Genomic DNA, 21,235 nt, shown 5'->3' on the forward strand with positions numbered 1-21,235 from the left:
GCGGAGAAAGGAGTGTGCTCAGGGAGGTGTCCTAAAATATTAGCATTCATGCAGGCATAAAGGGCAGTCAAAACAATATTATGTAGGGTCTTTGCACTTGCGGAGACTCTATGCCATCTTTAACATTCAGGAGGATTTATGCATATATGTATCTTGGTGTACCAAATACTATTTTGGTGACCGTGTACATTGAGTGATGTATTTATTTATTTATATATGTATATATCTATAGATGATATTTATATTCTCTTGTATTATAGATGGACTTGTTAATATATTTTGGAACTGCTTTGTGATCATGGGCGCATCACCTCCATTTGAAAGGAAAAAGAAAGAGAAAAACTCAAGAAAGGAGCAAAATAGAGAAAAAAAGACTGTACCAATTCGAAAATGGTGTTAGTATTTTCACTATGTTCATTTTGTGTGTCTTATCACGTGGTTCATGCATTTGAAAAGATGGCGTTTTTACCTCACGATTATTTGATCAAGGGCAAGTGGTGTCCGAAACGTGTCATCCGAAAAAAAAAAAAAAACCTGAAATAAATATCTAAGTTGCCTACATTTCCGGTGGTTCGTGGTTCCTTTTTGGCAGAAGCAGGTTCTGTGAGTCGACGGAGGACCTTTCTGTTTATGTTTTTTTCCTGTCCCTCTCCCTCCCTCCCTCCATTTGACATCTGGGAAAGCCTTTCTGTTAGAGAGCATTGCATAAATAAAACCCCAAGCCTTATTCTGAGAACAGTCTTTGATGTGCTTCATTTTATAAAGTGAAATCCCTTTCCGGGTGGTTCGGTGTTGTGTTTATTGCTTCGTTGTGTTTGAGCCTCTGTGTGGGAGAGTGGTACTCTCTATTATCTGGGACTACGAAGCTAGACAGCCTATAACTCTGCTCAACGCTGAAGTTAAAATACTTGAGAAGGTCCTGGCTAACAGGCTGATGCAAGGGATTGATAAATTAGGGAGAGATCTACCCGTCACAACATGCAGTGAATGTTCAGCTGTCTCGTCTGCAGGCGCAACGTAAAAGAACCAGACATGTTATCGGCCCTTGACGCTCGGAAAGACTTAAAATCAGTTGAATGGGACTTCCTATGGGCGGTCCAAGACAAGAGGGGATTTGGAAGAGTTTGTGTATCCTGGGTCTGTCTGCTATATACGACGCCGATGGCCGGGTTATGGGCGTATGTGGTGCTCTCTAGCAGATGTGACCTAGGACGTAGGACAAGGCAGGGATGCCTGCTTACCCTCCGGCCCTAGAGCCCCTGGTTTATTGAGAATCAGATCCAGGGAATGAGATGAACAACGGATAGGGTGGATATTATCTCCCTCAATGTGGACAATGTTATTGTTGTACTTAGTCGACCTCCTAAGGTCCATCTCCAGAACCCTTGAGATTCTCAATACATACTGTAAAAACTCAAGGGTATGCAACAGCTAGCAGAAATGGGTCATGTTTACTTAGACTCCTCCGGAGGCTTGGGAGTGCTGTCTGCAGTGGTCCCTGGAGGGCATTCGATATTTGAAGGTCCAGGTTACAGGTGACCCCCGGAGAATTCCCAGAGGCACAATCTAGTCTGAGTCCTGGGCGGTTATAGAAGGGACACAGGAAAGTTGAGGACACTCTTCCACATCAATTTACTTCAGAATACACTTTTCGAAGTCCCAGAGGAGTTGTTTTTTTAATCTGGGGACGCAGTGACTAGATCCTTTCTATGGTATGGCATTGTATGGGATCCTGGTCAGGGACTGCAATGAGATGCAGGAACCCCCCACATTGTAGGCCCTTACCAAAGACCAATACAATGGATGACCCAGACCTTTGTCTGAACTACTGAGCCGCACAACTACTATTTGTCAGCGACTTTGCATGTGCCCCCCAGGAGGATTCTTCTCTAAAGCAGACAGAAGACTGCTGGGCCCCCGGGGATACTTGTGGAAGCTCTATGACGAACACAGGCCAATCCAAACACTTTTACCAGGCAGACTTAGTGATAAAAATATAGAACAAATCCCCCGCCCCCCAAAAAATGGGAAAGCAGGGAAGGCTCATGTTAAAGACCCCACTATGGAACTCAGCCCTTCTGGGAGCCTTGCAGGGGATTGAACCGCAAGCACCTGTGGGACATGACTGGGATATCGAAAAGGGGAGATAGTGGGGGCACAAGGGGTGCTCCACTTCTCTGATCCATAGTCTCAATATGAGCTTGCAACATCTCATCACTTCCAAAACGTGAAGTCCCCGACGGATCGTGCAGGATTTTCGGCTACTATCAACCCCTCGAAAGAGCCACACTATTTCCCTAGCATAAAGGACAATGGTGGCCAGCAGCCAGCTTTCCCTGGACATGCTTGGTGGGCGATGGGAGGTGGACCTGGGGGTCCTGATGGAGGAAGATTGGGGGAGGCGTGTCAATACCCCCGAGAGTTGGCCATCGAAGCTGGCTACTGGTTGGTACAGTTGAAAATCCTACATACCTCACCAGAATTAGATTGCCACAAATGGGTGGGGCTGACACTAACAGGTGTCTGCAAGGCTGCGGATATTGCAGAACCTTGGTACACACGATCTGGGACTGTCCACTCATCCAACCATTTTGGACACAAGTGGGGAGGTGCCTTTCCACAGCACATTAAAGGCATGGGAAGGAGGGCACCTAACTCTGCGCATATACCCACTATTGTTCTTTAACGTAGCCCTTGTTATAGCCCGAAGTGGCATTGCTCATAATTGGGGAAGTACAGACATAACCACACTATCACAATTGCAGGAGGGGATGAGTTGATGCATGCAGGCAGAACGCACAATGTATTAAGGAAGGGGATGCCCTCGAAAATTAGAAAAGAAATGGGCCTATGGGGGGAATACAGGGATCTCAATTGATTGCTCAGATTATCAAACGGTCAGCTATAAGTCCAAAATGTATGAATCACTGATGATTTGATCTGTGTGCTATATCAGAGTCAGAAGTTGCCGGGTATGTTTTCTGTTCATAGCATAATAAAAAATATTTCAAAATGATGTAAGCGCCTGCAGAGATGGAGGCTGGGAAATGCAGCAATATATGTTCCTGTAGCAATGGATTCTGAGAAATGCAGTCGTGTCACTTCTGGTAGAGATGGATGCTGGGAAATCTGGAGATGGCTTCCTGTTGAGATAAGACGCTGGAAAGTGAAATCCACTAGCCTGGCATCTTCTTTCAAAATGGTCATACAAGATGTCACTTTCTGGACAGATGATTGCTGGGAAAGGCAGTTAGGTCACTACTTCCTGTTAAGCTGGAGGCTGGGAAAGTCTGAGTGATGCTTGTTGTATGAAAACATGTATCTCTTCTTCGCTGCTCCCTGTGGAAAGGTTCATAAACCCCAAACTTTCAAGCCTATACTCACCTTTCTTGGATCATACCCAATCAGTGTTCCAACCCACTCATAAGACAGAGATTTCCTTGCGGCAGCCTTAAATGACATCAGGATGGGGCTTAATGGAGGCGATGACACCTTACTGATACTTTTGGACCCATAGGTAACTAGGTCACCTGCCTACACTGGTCTACAGTGTACGTTACCTCAATCCTGTACGACTCTCACCTTTCGTTTGTCTCCCAGATCAATAAGGCCCATTTTCTCCTACTCAGGACTCGACAAAAAACTCTCCCCATCTGTTTTTTATGAGCATCATCTCTTCATTCAAGCTGACATTTTCTCTAGTCTACACTACCTCAATGCTCCATTTCTGGACCTGCTCAAATATTTGCTTGACAGACTCCAAGCTATTTATAACAGGGTCCAGAGGAAATTGACGAGCTTTCCTCTTACTTTGCTCAACTCCACTTGGCTACGTACATCCAAAAGGGTCTCTTCTAAAGAACTCTGTGTGGTGCTATGGGTCATCCAGTGCAGCGTCCTATCTACATGCAAAGGAAATTCATGCCTTCCATTTCAACACAATCTAAAGCCCTCTAGTAGATATTTTGCTTAAGACACATCTGTACTTGTGAATTTAGTTTCTTCTTCTATGCTTCTTCTATATAGAATCAGCAATTAAATCATTTCACTTTTATAACCTATAGAACCGCTGGTTGTAGATCAGAGATTATCGTCTTCCACCTCAAAAGAAAGATTACCACTCTTCTGTCTTTTAGATTGTCAGGCATCCTACACACCTTAAAGTAGGCAGATGTGGATAGGCTGAAAAGTGACAACCTGTGCTGCTGATGGCTTCTCCTTTCAGGTGTCTTCCTCTAACAGGTGCAAAATACAAGAGGTCTTGTACTGGCAGGCCCAGTGAAGAAAACAGCCTCTTAAGTTAGGATGGTGCTGACAGAACTGCCTTACTGGTGAAGGCTAGATCCAACTTAAGAGTCGTAATCATTCTCAGCTTGAAATTACTAAAGGAAATTGTCAGTGTTGTCGCCATCAAACAGAACATCTATCATTCTAGATTGGATGCTTCCAGTAGGAAAAATAGAAAGCATACACCAAAGAATGAGGGCAGATGGCCACGGCACCCAAAACCAAAGGGTCACTGCATCCAGTTTTTAGCAAAACACTTACTTGGACACCATCATCCCATCCTCGACTACCTGATCAACCTGATCAACAATCATCCAGGACACAGGGGTAAAGTCATCACAGCCCCACCCACGGCAACTATTTCCCTATTGCAGAGGTAGTCCCTCTAACAAACTGCGGTTGCACTGGAAGATTTGTGCAACAGACTGTACAAACACTAGTTCTGCTCTCCCTGCATGTCTGTCCCTTTCATGAACTCACACCACTGGGCTTCGTAATGCAGAGCTGCTGCTCAACTAATGCATATTTGTACGGTAAGGAGATGCACTTAGATGAGGAAAGGCATCTTTGTAACTGAAAATAAGTCACCAGTCAACTTCAACCAATTTTTGGAAAACACTAAAGAACTGCTCAAGATATCCAACTCTGAATGTTTACCAAATATATGATGAATTAGAAAAAGGAACAATAGACTGCAAATCAAAAAGGTCAGGTTGAACAGAGGCGTAACTTATGTGGTGGATGTGGTTTGTGGAGCGGAGGGAAATCAGATAAAGGGTGGAGGGATCTGTGAAGAAAAGGAGTACCTAACAGAACGACTAGCCAATTAAACAAGCATTGGCATAGCCAATAGGTCTCGCCTTTGGGACCTTTTAAGTGTTTAGCCATGCAACAGTTGCATAACTAAATACTTATAAGGTCCCAAAAGCGAGACCTATTGGCTATGCAAAGCAGCCGTGCGGCCGCGAAAGTGAAAGTAATCGCGGTAAAGTGCGGTGCGCGCGCCCGCGCACATGAACTGTAGATCTAGACTGGCCTGGTAGCACTTTTTGGAGCCCTCTCAATAAGTCTCGCCAGACCAGCGCATGCGCTGGGTCAGGCGAGACCTAAAAAGGAAATGCAGGCAAATTAGAAGCCATTTAAATGAGCAGTCAACAATGAAGTCCTTTTCAACACGTGGACAGATGATGCAGAAAAGATAGATAGTGAGGAGATACGGCAAGAGACTAAGTGAGAAGATTAGCAATATGGACTAATTGGAGAAAAAAATCCTGCAAGAAAGAAAACTTGGCTTGGGTGTACTGAGAAAAGCAGAATGGAGAAACATAATTTACATATAGTTTTTCCACAGATAAACACTTCTTAAGCATGCTCCCAGGTTGTTTCCCACTAGTAACTATGAACGGAAGAACCACTGCATACATGGCGTGGTTGTGTTAGCAAGCTCTATTTCTCATGAACAGTAAATTATGATTTTTGATTCATATGACTAAATCATTTCTCAACACTCATCCTCTTGCATTTGCTTTTCTTTTAACGTAAGCTATGCATTAATAGGAAACAACAAAAAGTGGAGTAGACTTCAAATATGTTCACATACAAAGTTTACAGTTATTGTTACTGGTTGCTATGAATGAGATTCAGATAAGCATATTTGATCATGTTAAGAAGGTGTCATACCAGTTTTCCCAATTCGGTTTTCTTTTCCTCCGCCACTCTAGTTGCTAGTGATATGGCAGCTACTCGACGCGGTTGAGTCACTGCTATAATGCCTTGGCGGCCAATCCCAGATTCATAGAGATACTGTGGGATTTGTGTGGTTTTCCCTGATCCGGTTTCCCCTGTAAAACAGAAACACAATGTTGACAGCAACAGTGAAACATCAAAAACACAAGATGCTGAACCATGCAGAGATAACTTCAATTTGGGGGTACGTGTGGTCACAAACATGCTCTCTCCAAAGCCAAGATTCTACTTGGTTTCTACAGACACAGTGCTCCGTCTCTTATCGAGCTTGGTAGATGTAATGCTAAACATTATACAATGTGTTCATAACCATGTCCAGTGAGAGGATCAAACCTTTAGGTGAAGGATGCTATCCCCAAGTACCCTGGTGGCGACTTAGTGGAGTAGGATGAGCTCCATAATCATGAGTATTTTTAAAAGTCATTTTGCACATTTATCAGGTTTTTATAACAATCACAAAGTGACAAGAGGGTTAGCCAAAATAATATTGGTTTCGGAGCATTAACTCTAAAGGAGGTGGGAGGCAGAGAATTCTCATACAAAAGTCTGTAAGATTCATTAAAAAAAAGTGAGTTTTGACTGCTTTGGCATGTTGGTTGTCCAGGTGCTGTCAGTCTGGGGATACGTCCTGTGTATGTATTATGCCTTCAACCATTATTTATAGGTACAGAATAGTTTTAAAGTCTGCGGGACCCTGTACCTGGTAGACAAATTAAGAAATTCTGAAATCTTCTGGGGAGGCAGGGTAGGGGTTTTAACATGTCCGTAGTAGTAGTGCCACCACCCGTAAAAAGGTATTGCTCGAAGTTAAGTTCTCAGGCTTCCTGCCAAAGATATCCCTAATGGCCAATCTTGCCTAAATTATCATAGAAATGCCATTATCCCTGAGAATCAACGCCAGATTTCAGCAATTATTTGGCAAGTGGTAGGCAAAGAAGCCACAGGCACAAACCTGTTTTCTCCCAAAAATCTCCCTGGTTGCTTCAGACCTAAGGAAGCCCATGAACTCTGTCTGCCCCAGTAACAGCGCCACCGTAAGTCATGTGACCACCAAGGCTTTTTAATTGTGCAAGGGACAAGCCACCTACAAACAAAAACCGCATTAGGGTCATAAATCAGAGCGAGACACGCCCAGACACTTTATGAATCTGGCTGGAATGCTCATGCCATACCGAGATGTCAGTTATTTACAGCACAACCGGTGTCGAAAAATCATTAAAAAGTTACCAGACATGCAGGTTTAATGACTTGATTAATCCACACGACCTAACTAATATTTGTGACCCATCAACTGGTTTTAAATTATGTGATCGACGGGTAAAATCACAAGGATAGGAAAACATACTATACTGTTAAGAGTGATGAAGACACAATAAATAATCCCACAGGTTGCTATATGAATGAACACAATTAATAAAAACAATAAGATATAAATTAACATACTGACAGAATCAATCAAAAAAATAAATGCATTAAATGATTGTCAACCTACAATATAGATTATATATGTGGGTCCATACTTCACTCACAATTCGACCCAATTTACTGTTTGCACCCCCAATACAGAGGTCTGGTACTACAACTTTGGGTTGTTCAGGTTCACTTTCTCAGGATTCTCCAGTATTTTGGTGTACCAAATTCCTTTAATAAATTGAATGGATTGATCATGCACATCTATATCATCCAGCCATTCAAACTCCTTCTTCACACTTGTTCACACCTCATATTGAGACACACTTCTTTCATTTTCCTTACACAAGGTTATTGAATTCTTGTGCCACACCTTTCTGCCACTCAATAGTGCAGAATTGCAGAACACTTTCTCAACCCTCAAAAGCTCTGAATATTTGCTGTTACCCTTTCTCATCATTCCACCTTTTTTCACTCTTTCCCAACCACCAATATCAAATGCAACATGGTTTACAGCCATGTTTTTTATCATCATTTTTTTTGTATGTGGCTTGGGCTCAGGACAACCTTTCTCTAACCGTATTGGGGGACCATCCCACTTTCCTATGACGTAGTCATGCAGCCTACATTGTCCTTATGAAATGGTGTGACCCTCTCATCAATTCATAAGGACTACACCCAGTGGTAGCGCTGAGGTGTGAGCCTACAGGCCCGTACCAAGCAGAACAATTCCTTTCTCCACTTTAACTTGCTGCTGCTGGCCAATTGAACATTCCCTTTAATAACTCGGTTGAATCTTTCTACAGCACCGTTCCCTGCTGGATTATATACAGAGGCAGTCTTGTGCATGATACCATTCCTGCTCAGGAAGGATTTAAAACTCTCCGAGATAAGTTGTGGTCCAGTGTCACTCATAACCATTTTGAAAATGCTTCTTTAAAAACAATTGTCAAGGATACCAAGGATCTTACAAGAAACAGCCCTTTGCACGTTTTCCACTTCCGGCCACTTCGAATAGTGATCAAAATAATCAAAACTAAATACCACTGTTCGCTATTCTCCCACATGGGCCCAGTAAAATCAATACCTACCCTTTCCCATGGCATGTTGGGACCACAAATAGGATGTAAATGTGTTTTGAGCGTAGAATTAGTTCGGTCAGAAACTGACAAAACTTGTTGCACTGAACACAATTTCTCACCTTCCTTTCTATTTCCTTGTCCAGCCCAGGCCACCAACACAAATTCTTCATCCTGCACTTAGTTTTACCAATTCCCAGGTGTCCTTCGTGACAAATATCCAACAATCTTGATCTCAATCTCTCAAAATTTTGATGGACGAGATTAAATTGTCTTTAATGATTTACTCGTTTTTTTATTGAATTTGGCAGATTATTGGAAATATTTATGGAGGAATAAATGTCTGAGTCTCTTCTCTAGCCACCCCTTCAACATCATTTTACTTACTTCTGTAAGTGTCTTATAATAACTCTGAGCAGTTTCCCACTCTTCACCTGGACAAATAGTCAGGCTCCTATCAGGTTGTAGTGGAAAACTAGTGGTAGGCAGCAGTCAAATTTATTGTAGTGAACCATTTTACAGACTCAGCATTGCGCAAAATAATTTCGAAATCAGCTAAGCAGCTTGATGAACGCATTATTTACCATTTTGGCTGCAAAAAAAATTCTCACAGCAGATAGCAAAAAAATGGTGACTTCTCATTGGCTGTAAGCACACGTCACTATGTGCGCCCTACAGCCATAATAGCGGCTTCCTCCTGCATGTGTTTATTCAGTGCATCTACTAGCGGTCACTGGCAGTCAAGGAACAAAGTCACATCTTGTACTTTCAGCAGATCTGGATGCAAACCGTATGCTATATTATTTCAAAGGCTCGACTGCATTTATTATTTCAAGTCCTCAACAGTCGGTGCAATACACCAGATGAACAGAACAAGTGACAGAAAGGATGCACCAGCCCATCATACAGGCTGCACTGATCGAAATAAAGAGCACCGATGATACCTGGCTTGGACATTTCAGGGCCGTAAATTTAAAAGGATACAGGTGCAAAAGGGTTTTTAAAGCACACTCATTCGCACCGTACTAAAACCTGGAGCAAATATTAATGTTGAAATGAAAATGTAGCCCTGCTGTTTGTAAACTCTTAGGCAAAACAGTTCGAACACCCCATTATTCCTTAAGAAAATAAATAAACGGGTGACAGCATGCAAATGAAGGTTTCCGTGGCGTCAGTTTACCTAGAAGCAAAATGCACATTTTACCGAAAACTAGATACACTACCCCATTCTGACTTTTAAATAGCCTCACCAGGGCGCAGGCAGCGGAGGAATAAACACACAGTACTCGTGTACCCCTCTCGTCAAGTTACACACACACACTTAATATGCCAGACTGGCATCACATTCATTAAGCAGGGTTGCCTGGATTCTGCCTGGGACACGTTTCAGTCAGCGAACTGTTCTTTTAAGGTTGTCACCATTTTTAGGTCTCGCCTAGGCAGCGCTTTCGCTGTCTCTTCGAGTCATGCTGTATTCAGGATATGTGAATAAAGCTCCGCCTCTTTCCTGCCCATCTTTTTAATTGGTCCCTGTCCTTTGTAAATGGTGGCTTTTCATTGGTATTAAGCTTTGTAGTCCCTCCTTAGTAACTCGGTCTCTTTTTGTAACCTTCGATGAGGACACCCTCTATTACATGTCTTGTTACACCCTAGGTTTTAGTTACAACCTCAAGGCACTATTTTCTTAAAGGCCTTCAGATGGGACACTAACATGGTCCTAAACAAGGTTAGCAGTAATTACTTTACTCGCAAGCACATTTCACATTTATATTAGACCTTCTATAAATTTCCCTTCATCAGCTCCACAGAGTACAACCTAATCCGGAATTAATATAATAATTCTTGTGTCATATTTCAAAGCTATTAATTGTATATATTGATGTACTGTAGTACTGTCTTCCATGGCATTATGGGTAGGGTGGATTTACCATATCTTCAAAGTTTATGATGCTCACTAGGGACATCTAGGCGCAGCTTGCGGTATTGGCAGTGCTGGTGCCTTGCTTACTAAGGACCTCTAGGAGCAGCCTGCGGTAATGGCAGAGCTGGTGCCTTGCTCACTTGGGACCTCTAGGAGCATCTTACGGTACTACACCTATCAATCTCACATTTATTTTGGACCTTCTATAAATTGATGTACCGTCTTCCATGCAATGCATTATGGGTAGGGTGGATTTACCATATCTTCAAAGTTTATGATGCTCACTAGGGACATCTAAGCGCAGCTTGCGGTATTGCACCTTGTCAGGGACTGGCCGCCGGTTGCGCACTGACTGCTCATAGCGCGTGAACAAGGAAGTACCGAACTATCTTTAAACTACAACTCCCGTCGAGCAACGCGCAAGTCACGCCCCACGAGACTCACGCGCGAAGCCGGATACCTAGTATAGGGCAGCGGAGACACCAAACACTGCCGATTATCCTGGTGGATTCCCACAGCAGCGTTTCCGAGTATTCTAGGACCGCAGGCAGTAACAGTGCATCCTGCACTATTCCAGACCGTCTGTCTCGTGTTTGTGGAGTCTGGTGTGGTAGTTACCCCACTAGTGCACTCTCTCCCTCCTCTGTTGGCCGAGAGCCGCTATCAGGCGCTCTCTTGTAGAGGAGCACTTTTGCTTCTCATCGGGGCATTTTCGCCTGATATCTCCCTGTTGGAGAGACTGGCCCCCTGCTGAGGTTTCATGCGGGGAGGATTAAAGAAGTCTATCCGACCGAACTTGGCAGCCTAGCATGAGTACTCAAACCACTCTTCCCTGAGTGGCTACTTCTCTTCACTAGGGCTGTATATTGAACCCTCACCTTGGATCTACCTTGGTATTCTCGCAACCTATTTGAGGGGCAGACACAGCGTGTACATTATCACAGTCATTTTTTGTGGAACGTTGGTATCTTTCTGGTGCCAAACAGGAAACATCCTCAGAGAACAGATCCATACACAGGAGGTTTATATCGACTGTGGGTTGTGGATCGCACAGAGGTATAGACATTAATCATGAGAACTGAATAGTACAAGATTGGCTCAGGGTATTGTGATACCTAACAAACCTGAGCACCTTTTAGTAGTGGGCAGGTACAAGGCGTTAATTGTATCCAGGACCCCTCGTCGCTTCTTCACATTTGGTTGTTCTCATCTTTTCATTTCCTAGGAGAGAGGAATCAGAGAGGGTGTGCAGACGGACTCTGCCTTGCATATCAGGCTACTCCACATGTGACTTTTGGTAGGTGTGGTGTGAATCTTCTCTCGTGTTAGCAGGGTATCAAATGCTATGTTGGTATAGGATTTGTTTCAGAGGTTTGTTCTCTCTTCCTAGTAGTTACGTGTTGGGAACTTGCAGCCACCCTCTTCTCTCTTCTGGCATCATTCTCTCACCTTCTTATTTTACAGGTAGTGTGTTACAGACCTTATTGTTATGCATGTGTCAACACTTCCTTAAACTGTATTACCCGTATACTCGCCCAAAAGACTTGCGTTGTGTTACGGTGTCATCCTCAGGTCTCCCTCCACGCTGTTCCTACCCTTTCCTTCCCCCGCTTGACTATCCCACCAGTCTGTGTGTACTTGTATTCCGGACTTGGGGCAGTCGAGAGGTGGACCCCCTTGAGCATCAGCACAGTCCCGAGGATTCTGGAAGGAGGAGCCTGACACACCTACACATCTCACATTTATATTAGGCCTTCTATAAATTTCCCTTCATCAGCTCCACATAGAGTACAACCTATTCAAAATTAATATAATATTGTTTTGTCACAATTCATATCTATTAATTGTATATATGGACATAGCAGTTTGAATGTACTCGTGGTACTGTCTTGCATGCAATGCATTAAGGGAGTAGCATATGTGACCAAAAGTTTGATGCTCACTAGGGACCTACACATCTATGTTAGACCTTCTATAAATTTCCCTTCATCAACTCCACAGAGTACAACCTAATCTGCAATTAATATAATAATTATTTTGTCACATTTCAAAGCTACTAATTGCATATATTGAATGTACTGTGGTACTGTCTTCCATGCAATGCATTATGGGTGGGGTGGATTTACCAGATCTTCAAAGTTTATGATGGACAGCTTGCTGTACTGGCAGTGCTGGTGACTTGCTCATTAGGGACCTCTAGGAGCAGTTTGCGGGACTACACCTACCACATCTCACATTTATATTAGACCTATAAATTTCCCTTCATCAGCTCCACATAGAGTACAACCTAACCTAATCCGGAATCAATATAAAATTATTTTGTCACATTTCAAAACTACTAATTGTATATATGGACATAGCTATTTTAATGTACTTATGGTACTGTCTTGCATACAATGCATTATGGGTAGTGTGGATTTACCATATCTTCAAAGTTTATGATGCTCACTAGGGACCTCTAGGAGCAGTTTGCGGTGCTGCACCTAGACAAGCAGTGCTGGTGCCTTGCTCACTTGAGATCACTAGGAACAGCTTGCGGTACTGCACCTAGACATGCAGTGCTGGTGCCTTGCCCACTTGGGAGCCCTAGGAGCAGCTTGCGGTACTGCACTGAGACATACAATGCTGGTTCCTGGCTCACTATGCAATAATTTGCAATGCACTAGGTCTCGCATTACTGAAAGTATGAGCTATTGACATTGCATTATTATTTGCAATACCTCAAACTATCAGTAATGCAAGACCTATTGCATTGCAAATGCTTGTTATTCATTGGGGTTGCTTCATGTACCCTGTGCTAAGGCTACTGCTGAACCCAAACACACAGCGCCTAAAGACAAACAATGGCGCAGTATGTGTTTAGCGAAGGCTGTTAATCATAAATTAAACACACGCACATCATAGGATGCCCTTCAGTATTGGAAGTATGCCCCTGTTGTGAAAGCTTACCTCGTGTAGCGGCTCTGCCATTCAGGAATTTCATTATTTCCTGAATCTCCCTGTCGCTCCACTGCAACATCTACTGATAAAGCCCCGAGAGACAAATTAGCTAGCTGCACCCTACATGCAAAGTCATTATTAGCTGAGTTGCTTACTCTAAGTTGAGACAGCTTTGGCCAGGAAGGGATTCTTGGACTCACAGCACATACACAATACCACCCAGATTATGCCCATTTCAAGGTGGAATACTCTGCTAAAAGAGTTTCCATTGATTTATGGCTGAAAGGAGTGACTATGAGTAAAATAAAGTGCCACACAAACGGCAAAAAATGTTCATTTTTGAGCCGCAAAATTTGCAAATCTATGCCACAATATCCTGGGGCTGTCTGATTTTACCCCCTTATGCAAGGCAACATTTGACTGATACTTGGCAATGGAAATTGATCCACCAAAATGTTTCTGTTAAGGTCCACAAGTAACCTCATTTTGCCATTTGCTACCACTAAAGGTGCTACCCACTCAGCTGACTCAACTCGCTCGATCACGCCAGCAGACTGTAATTTATCAAGTTCTTTTTCCACTTCTTCTCTCAAACCAAGCAGAATATTTCTAGCCTTGTGTACTGGAGGCTCTGCACCCAGTTTTGTCAAAATTTGATTATTGAAATATTTGTCACAAATAACAGACAATGCCCTATGAATACATCTCACAATGTGTTTCAAGTAATTTGATGGGCACAAATACAATTCTTTGGGCAGCTAAAGTAACAAGCATTTACAATGCAATGGTCTCGGCAATATTATAGGTAGAGCTATTGGTATTGCTCATTATTTTTTTATCATTTTTGTATCCCTAAATAAATGGCATTGTCATTTCTATTGGCATTAGTTTTTTTTTGCATATGTGATACCTATTGCATTAGCAGAGAGAAAGTGAGGTAGTGAGAGAGAGAGTGAGGTATTGAAAGAGAGAGTGAGGCAGTGAAAGAGTGAGTGAGTGAGGTATTTTCTGACGTAGTGAGATAGAAACAGTGAGTGATGTGAGATAGCGAAAGATTGAGGTAGTGAAAGAGAGAGTGAGGTAGTGAAAGAGAGAGTGAGGTAGTGAGGGATGTTGTGAGGTATTAAGATAGAAACAGAGTGATGTAGTGAGATAGAGTGATGTAGTGAAAGAGTGAGTGTAAGTGACTTAGTGTATTTGAGAGAGAGAGAGTGAGGTAGTGAGATAGAGTGAATTAGTGAGTTAGAAAGAGAGAGTGAATTTGCGAGGTAGTGAGAGAGTGATGTAGTGAAGTTTTGAGAGAGTGTGTTGTGATATAGTGAGGTAGTGAGAGTGAGATAGAAATAGATAGTGATGTAGTGATAGAGTGAGGTAGTGAGATAGAGAGAGAGTGAAGTTTCTAAGTAGTGCGTTAGAGTGAGAGATAGTTACTGTGGTAGTGATATTGTGTTGCTGTGAGAAAGAGAGAGTTGAGTAGTGAGTTAGAGAGTGAGGTAGAGAGTTAGTGAGAAAGAGTGTAGTATAGTGCAAAAGTCGGTTTAGATGGAAAACTTTGAGCCAATGTACAAATCAGATAGTGACGCTATTACCATATGCATGTTCAAATACAGACTAATGCGGGGATAAGTCTTGTTTTAGAAAATCCATGCGTGTTTTGTAAACAGGTTGCGGTGTGGCATTCTCGGAGAGGAGCAGCGGTGCTACCCACAAGACATGACCATGTTCAGTATAGGTCTGTTTCAAAGCCACATTTGGGGGCTGGTTGACTAATGCCATCCACTACTACCTGTGTCGGAGACTCCTGGGGACTGATGGTGAGCGGCGAGACCCACAGATTTGAGCGGGTGCTCCGAAATTTGCATATTAAGCCGTGGTGTGCAGAGGGCCTTTCCACAAGATGGCGCCTTGCCCGGCTTGATCGACCCGCTTCCTGCTGACAGTGAGGCGCGAAGGCCTATAGCGGAGGCGCGGCGGCTACCAGAGGAGGTATGGCGGGTACTCCATGCCGACAGCGAGGCGCGCAAGCCTAGAGCGGAGGCGGAGGAGCGGCGGCTATCAGAGGAGGTACAGCGGGCGCTCCCTGACACTGGTGAAGGCATAGGTGGGCTAATTCAACCTCCTCGCCCCGGGGTTCCTTCCGCGGGAGACAACCGAGGGCAGCTGCGGATTTAGAGCGACCCAGGGGACACGAGAATGCCATCTCCGCTGCCCAAACGCCGATAGTAACAGGGCTGCGAGGCGCCTTCCAGCGGAACCTGCCTTTGATCCTGCCTCCAGTGAGCGCCTCGATGATGGGGAGGTGTGCCCCTCTCGCTCGCGGAGGACCGGAGTGACGCGTGATCCGTTCCTGGCGTTCTGGCCCGCTGGGTGATCTGGCGCTACGAGGAGCAGGTGCGGGCGGCGGACGGGTGGTGGAGGTCCCCCCCTGATCTCCTATCTCCTTTTGCATCCCTCCGGGCTGAGACCTTTCTGCCCCCCCGGATTTTGACATCTAGAGGGTCTGTAGCACGTCAAAGGGTGAGAGTGGCAGCCGATCCGGCCTGGCCTCATTGTCGCGCTCCCTGGTGATGACGTGGCGCGTAGAAGGAGGGGACTCTGGTGGTGGCTGCAGCGACTGCCGGGGCGCAACTCTGTAGGCCTCCCTGCTATCCTGCGGGGTCTGAAGGAAGATGGCACTTGGGACTGTTTTCGCTCTCCGGGAGACGCGCTCTGAAGCCCTCGGGCGCCCCCGAGATGATCTATACACGCTGGGAACGCTGGACACGCTGGGACCACAGGAACAAGGCAGAGCAAAAGGCAAGCACACCACTGCCTTTCTCCGAGGCAAAGCAGAAATGCCTCGGAGAAACGCAGCGACGGTTTCAGATTCGGGGGCATGTTTCTTTTTCTCTCCTCTTGCCATTGGCAGGAGGAGAGAAAAACACGCCTAAAAAAGGGCGTTGCTAAAAAGTGGAAAGAACAGCAAGAAAGACGCCCCCGAATCTGAAAAAGACGGAGCCTATTTGGAGGGACGGCTCTCTCCTCCAATGGCTGGCCTCCGTTTAGGAAGCCAGCCAATGGAGGAGAAGCAAAAAGAGAGGCGGGCTAAATAGCCACTCTAGGAAACATTAAATCTCCGACTTCCGGTTCTGCCTTCGGTAATTATCTTGGTAGATTTGTCCCTCCTTAGTCTCCCTGGAGGTTGGTGCATTATAACAGAAACCAAGAGTAAACCCAGAATCTCCTCGGAGCTACCGGGCATAATCCTTCATGTAGCGCCAATATAGGTGAACACCCCAGAGAGGCATGTAATGGGCATCCAATAAAAACATGGTGGACGCCTGCAGCAGACATCGTCTGAAATGTATCAGAACTAACAACAAAGGGTTAAAACAAAAGGAAAGAGAACAGCCACAAAGAAAAAGGAGAAAAGGGGACAGAAAGGAGAGAAAAACCTTACAAACTACGGTGGTACCCAGGGAAATTTGTGAGGCAGTGTTACTGGCTGTAGAGGGGGGAGGGGGGTCGGGTCTCGACGGGAACATCCCGCGACCAGCGCGAGATGTTATCCTAGTCAGGATTGCTTAATCGGTGGTGTTGTCCCATGGAGGGGCCAGGTGTACTTAGAAGTAAAGCGCTCTCAGCCGGGGGCTGCAGGCAAATAGGGGTAGGCCTTCTGAAAGGTAGCTAACCAGGGGGGTCCAGATATAATCAAATCCCTTCCGTGAGTCTTCTGCTATGTCAGTTAGTCGTTCCATTGCTAACGCCTTCTACAATCTGGCATGCCATTTGGAGAGCGAAGGTGCTTCGGGTCTCTTCCATGCCCCAGCTTTAGCCATCTTCGCGGCACCCAGGCAAACCCACAAAATTGATCTATCAGCATGTTTTTGGTATTTGAGCATCGGGTCGCGGAGACACAACAAAACCTGTTGCATAGAGTCCCCAATTGGATAGATCAATATGAGCTTAATTTGGGAGAGAATCTCCTTCCAAAAAGTTTTTATGACCGGGCAGTCCCACCATATACGTTTAAAATCTCCCACCAAACCACATCCCTGCCAGCAATGATCGGAAGTGCCCGGGAAGATAGTGTGTAGCTTGTGAGGGTGCAGATACCAGTCATAGAGCGTTTTGTAGTGGGCTTCCCTGAGGTGCATGGATCTATTGAATTTTGCTATATCCTTATATAGGGATTCCCATTGTTTGTCCGAGGGCGGTGTCTGTAGCATATCTCCCCAAACTACTCTGGCGGTGAGTGCATTGCGGCGAGAGCGTGAGTAGTAGGGTATATAGAAAGGAGATACAACCTTTGCCCGTAGTGCCCGTCTGGACAAATTTCTCTATTAGGAGGTAGTCCCTAGTGGCAGCTTGGCGGATCTGTGGCTGCTGGACCCAATGGCTCAATTGAGTATAGTGGAAGCGCTCAGTGAGCGGGAGGTGGAAGTGGTTCATGCAATCGTGGAAGAAGCATAGCTTAGTACCCTGGAAGAGGTCCGAAATCATGAGGCATCCCCCTTCATACCATAAGTCAAAGGGCCCCTTTCTGCACCCAGTTTTAATATAATCCTGTGTTGAAATACTTTAAGTATCCCCAATTTCCCTGAAAAAAAAGTTACAAAATGATTTCCAATATATCGCGTCCAAGCTCTTTATCTGGCTGTAGCAACAAAACTGGTTCAGGGCTATTGGGGTTCAGGGTGATTCCCAACATTCCCTGATCCATCCACCCAAGAACTGACGGACCATTTAGAGTTGTTGCTATGGTAGCCCCAGGTGGGAAGGATATGTCCAGAAGTGGGTCCCATGCACACTATGCCACTGGATTCAAGCTAACCTGGCTGATATGGGGGTGATACCCTGAAACCGGTCCCAGGATGGGACTTGGCCTGGCAGTTCGGGCTGGAATGTTCCCCTGGAGAGCAGGCTTATGACAGATTTGCATATGGCTGGGACCAAACTGTGGTGAAATGGTGAGCAAAGAAAACGATGGATTTAACCCAGATCTGTGACAGTAGTGAGTGTTTGACAATGTTCAACAATTCCTCCATCATCTTTTTGTGTTGCTATGGACTACTGAGTTACACACAATTTTCCTAAAGTCTCCCTGTTCTTGAATTTCCTATACCCAGCCATGTCTATGTGTTCCCTCCTAAATGTCTTAGGAGAGATGTCAGTTTGTTCTAGATCATTTCCCACAACAGGAACAAATTGACCTCACTAAATACTCTTGTCAACCATCGTGTATGGAGACACAAACTCTGCTACTAATGATGTGTACCCCACCTATGGTCATTTAACACAAACACATTAGTTTGTTCCGCTTACCATCCACACGTAAAACGATGTTCCGCACACACATATTCAAATCATCACTGTCTGACACCTCCGAATATGCCTCACTGTCAGAATATACTATTAATACAGATTTACCCTTTTTCTTCTGACACACTTCGTGAAAGTGCCCTAGGATACCACAATTTGCGCATTTCTGTTTCCAGGCAGGCCACTTTCTTTTTTTTCTTTTTTTTTTTAATTTCAAAAGTTTTTATTGGTGGTTTTCATAAAAACAAACACAAATATCGAAATCAAATTCAGACAAATTCTCGACATAGAAAACAATAATAGGAAAGATTACTATGGTGAATATTAAGATAGTGACAAAACATTCCAGAAAAAGGTTACTATAGATCTATAGTAACGTCCATTAAGAAGATAGCTGAAGAGCAGTAGGAGCCATCTAAGGAGACACATCATTTATATAATAATATCACACTACAAAGAATACCAAAAAATTACAAAATACAAAAGGAATATAAACAATATAAAAATACATATCAAAACTTGACAGTATGCAGCTGCTAACATGTTATATTATCAATTATCTTACAGCGCTTTAGAAGAGGACAAAGCCGGACAGAAAGCATCAAGGTGTGGCCAAAGGCAGGGCCTACCTCCTCAATAAGTTTTGTAAATCATGGCGGTTTATGCGATTGGATGTAAACATCAACACTATCCCACATATGCCTAATGGGGGACTTCCAGGGTGCGTTTTGGAGAGCAATAGTGTCAGCGCCCCCAAGGTGGGAGATCCAGTTCAGCCAGCATTTAAAAGACGCTTTTTGTGCGTCTTTCCAGTTGTTTAGGATAAGCTTAACTGCTGCCATTAGGAGGAGGTCCAGAAGGGCACTAGCCCCATCGCTCAATGAATCCACACGTAGGAAGCCGACTATCAGTGTGGAAAGTTCCCTGTTAAGGGTGCATAAGAAAAGTTTAGAGATAAAGTCAAAATCCTTGTCCCAGAAAGGCATAACACATTTGCAGTATGGCATCAGATGGGCCAGGTCCCCTATTTCCTCTTTACAATTCCAGCTGGTAGGTACCTCCCGGATCTTGTGCGAGTGTAGGCGGGCTGGTGTCCAATAAGCCTTATGTAGGAGCCAGAATTTTGTCTGTGAAAGGGCTGGTGAGATTTTATTCCTGGAGACAGAGCTCCAAGTTATAGACCATTCGGCTTCTCAAATCGGGGAAGAGGAGTGTGAATCCCAAAAGGTGATGAGATTCTTGGTGAGGGAGGATTGCTTTGGGCGGACTTGTTTGTAAATCCAAGATACTTGATGGCCTAACTTGTTTATCTTCTTTCCGCAGTTGGGTAAGGAGGGGGTTGAGGGCAGTAGTTTGGCTTTCATTAGTGCCGCCTTAACCTTTAAAAAGTTGTAAAACTCCAGAGTGTCCAGATTATATTTAGACAGCAGATCTTTGAAGGTGATGGGGTAAGCTGAATCAAACAGTTGGTGCGGAAAAAAGATACCCTTATCAATCCAAGCCTCATTATGTAGCGTCTTCCCCCTACATAAAATATTGTGGTTGTCCCATATTGACTCAAAATTAGATCGTCTTATGCTGATATCCAATTTCTTATCCAATTTCAGTAGGGCTGCTTTTGTGTTTTTAAATATGGATTTCGAACAGCTGACATTCGTGAAGTTGGATGCGAGAAGAGTTATTAGGGCAAGATTATTTAGGAGTAAAGCTTTTTCAATTTCCAGCCAAACTGGGGTATATTCCGCAGGTGGTATGATCCAATATGAGCCCTGTTTAGCCAAGAATGCAGTTTGGTAAAGTTTAAAGTCTGCTAGGTTGAACCCACCAAGAGATTTGTCTAATCTGAGTTTTTTCCAGTCCGATTCTTGCTTTCTTGCCCTGCCAGTGTGCGGTGGAAATCTTCAGACAATAGAAGAGGGAGCATGGTGATTAGGTAATTCATTAAGGGCGTAATCATCATTTTGATGGTTTCAACTCTACCCCACCACGTGATGAATCTTGGGGACCATGCGTCTAGAAGAGTTTTAATCTTCCCCAAGGTGGCGGATTCATTCTGTTGAAGAGATTCAAGTATATTTCCGCCAAACTATCCCTAGGTATTTGATAAAAACCAGGTTGCCATGCGAGGCCCTTTTCTCCTTGCCCTATTAATCAATGAGGATGCTTTCAACACTTTTTCACACCAGCATTCCTTTGAATCTAAATAAGATCAAATAGATAAAAGAATACTCAATAAGTGTATGGTGGAATAAATAGACCTTTGAGTATCTTTAGAAGAGTGATCTTCGTTTCAAAGGAATGCTGGTGTGAAAAAGTGTTGAAAGCATCCTCATTGATTAATAGGGCACGGAGAAAAGTGTAAAATGTAAATTTGAAGTATAAATATGTATATATATGTATAATTTGTCTATATATATTATGAAAAGAAGAAATACATGTTATGTAAAAGGTATAATAAATAGTATAAACTTTTTTGACACATATTAGTCAGTATACATTTTTTGCTGGATTTTCTTTGACTTTGGATTTAAAAACAAATATAGATTTTCAA

General features: G+C 43.9%; 1 protein-coding gene across 2 annotated transcripts in view; it reads right to left on the reverse strand.

Moving 5' to 3' along the window:
• DHX33 (DEAH-box helicase 33) overlaps positions 1-21,235 on the reverse strand; it is a 199,595-nt gene that overhangs the window by 143,347 nt on the left and 35,013 nt on the right. For both annotated transcript variants that reach the window (XM_085649563.1, XM_085649562.1), the window contains exon 2: positions 5,968-6,128. In XM_085649563.1, the coding sequence (XP_085505689.1) occupies positions 5,968-6,128 (161 nt within the window). The remainder of the gene's footprint in view (positions 1-5,967; positions 6,129-21,235) is intronic.

The sequence above is a fragment of the Triturus cristatus genome, chromosome 3_2 (assembly GCF_964204655.1).
Source record: "Triturus cristatus chromosome 3_2, aTriCri1.1, whole genome shotgun sequence".
NCBI classification, from domain to species: domain Eukaryota; kingdom Metazoa; phylum Chordata; class Amphibia; order Caudata; family Salamandridae; genus Triturus; species Triturus cristatus.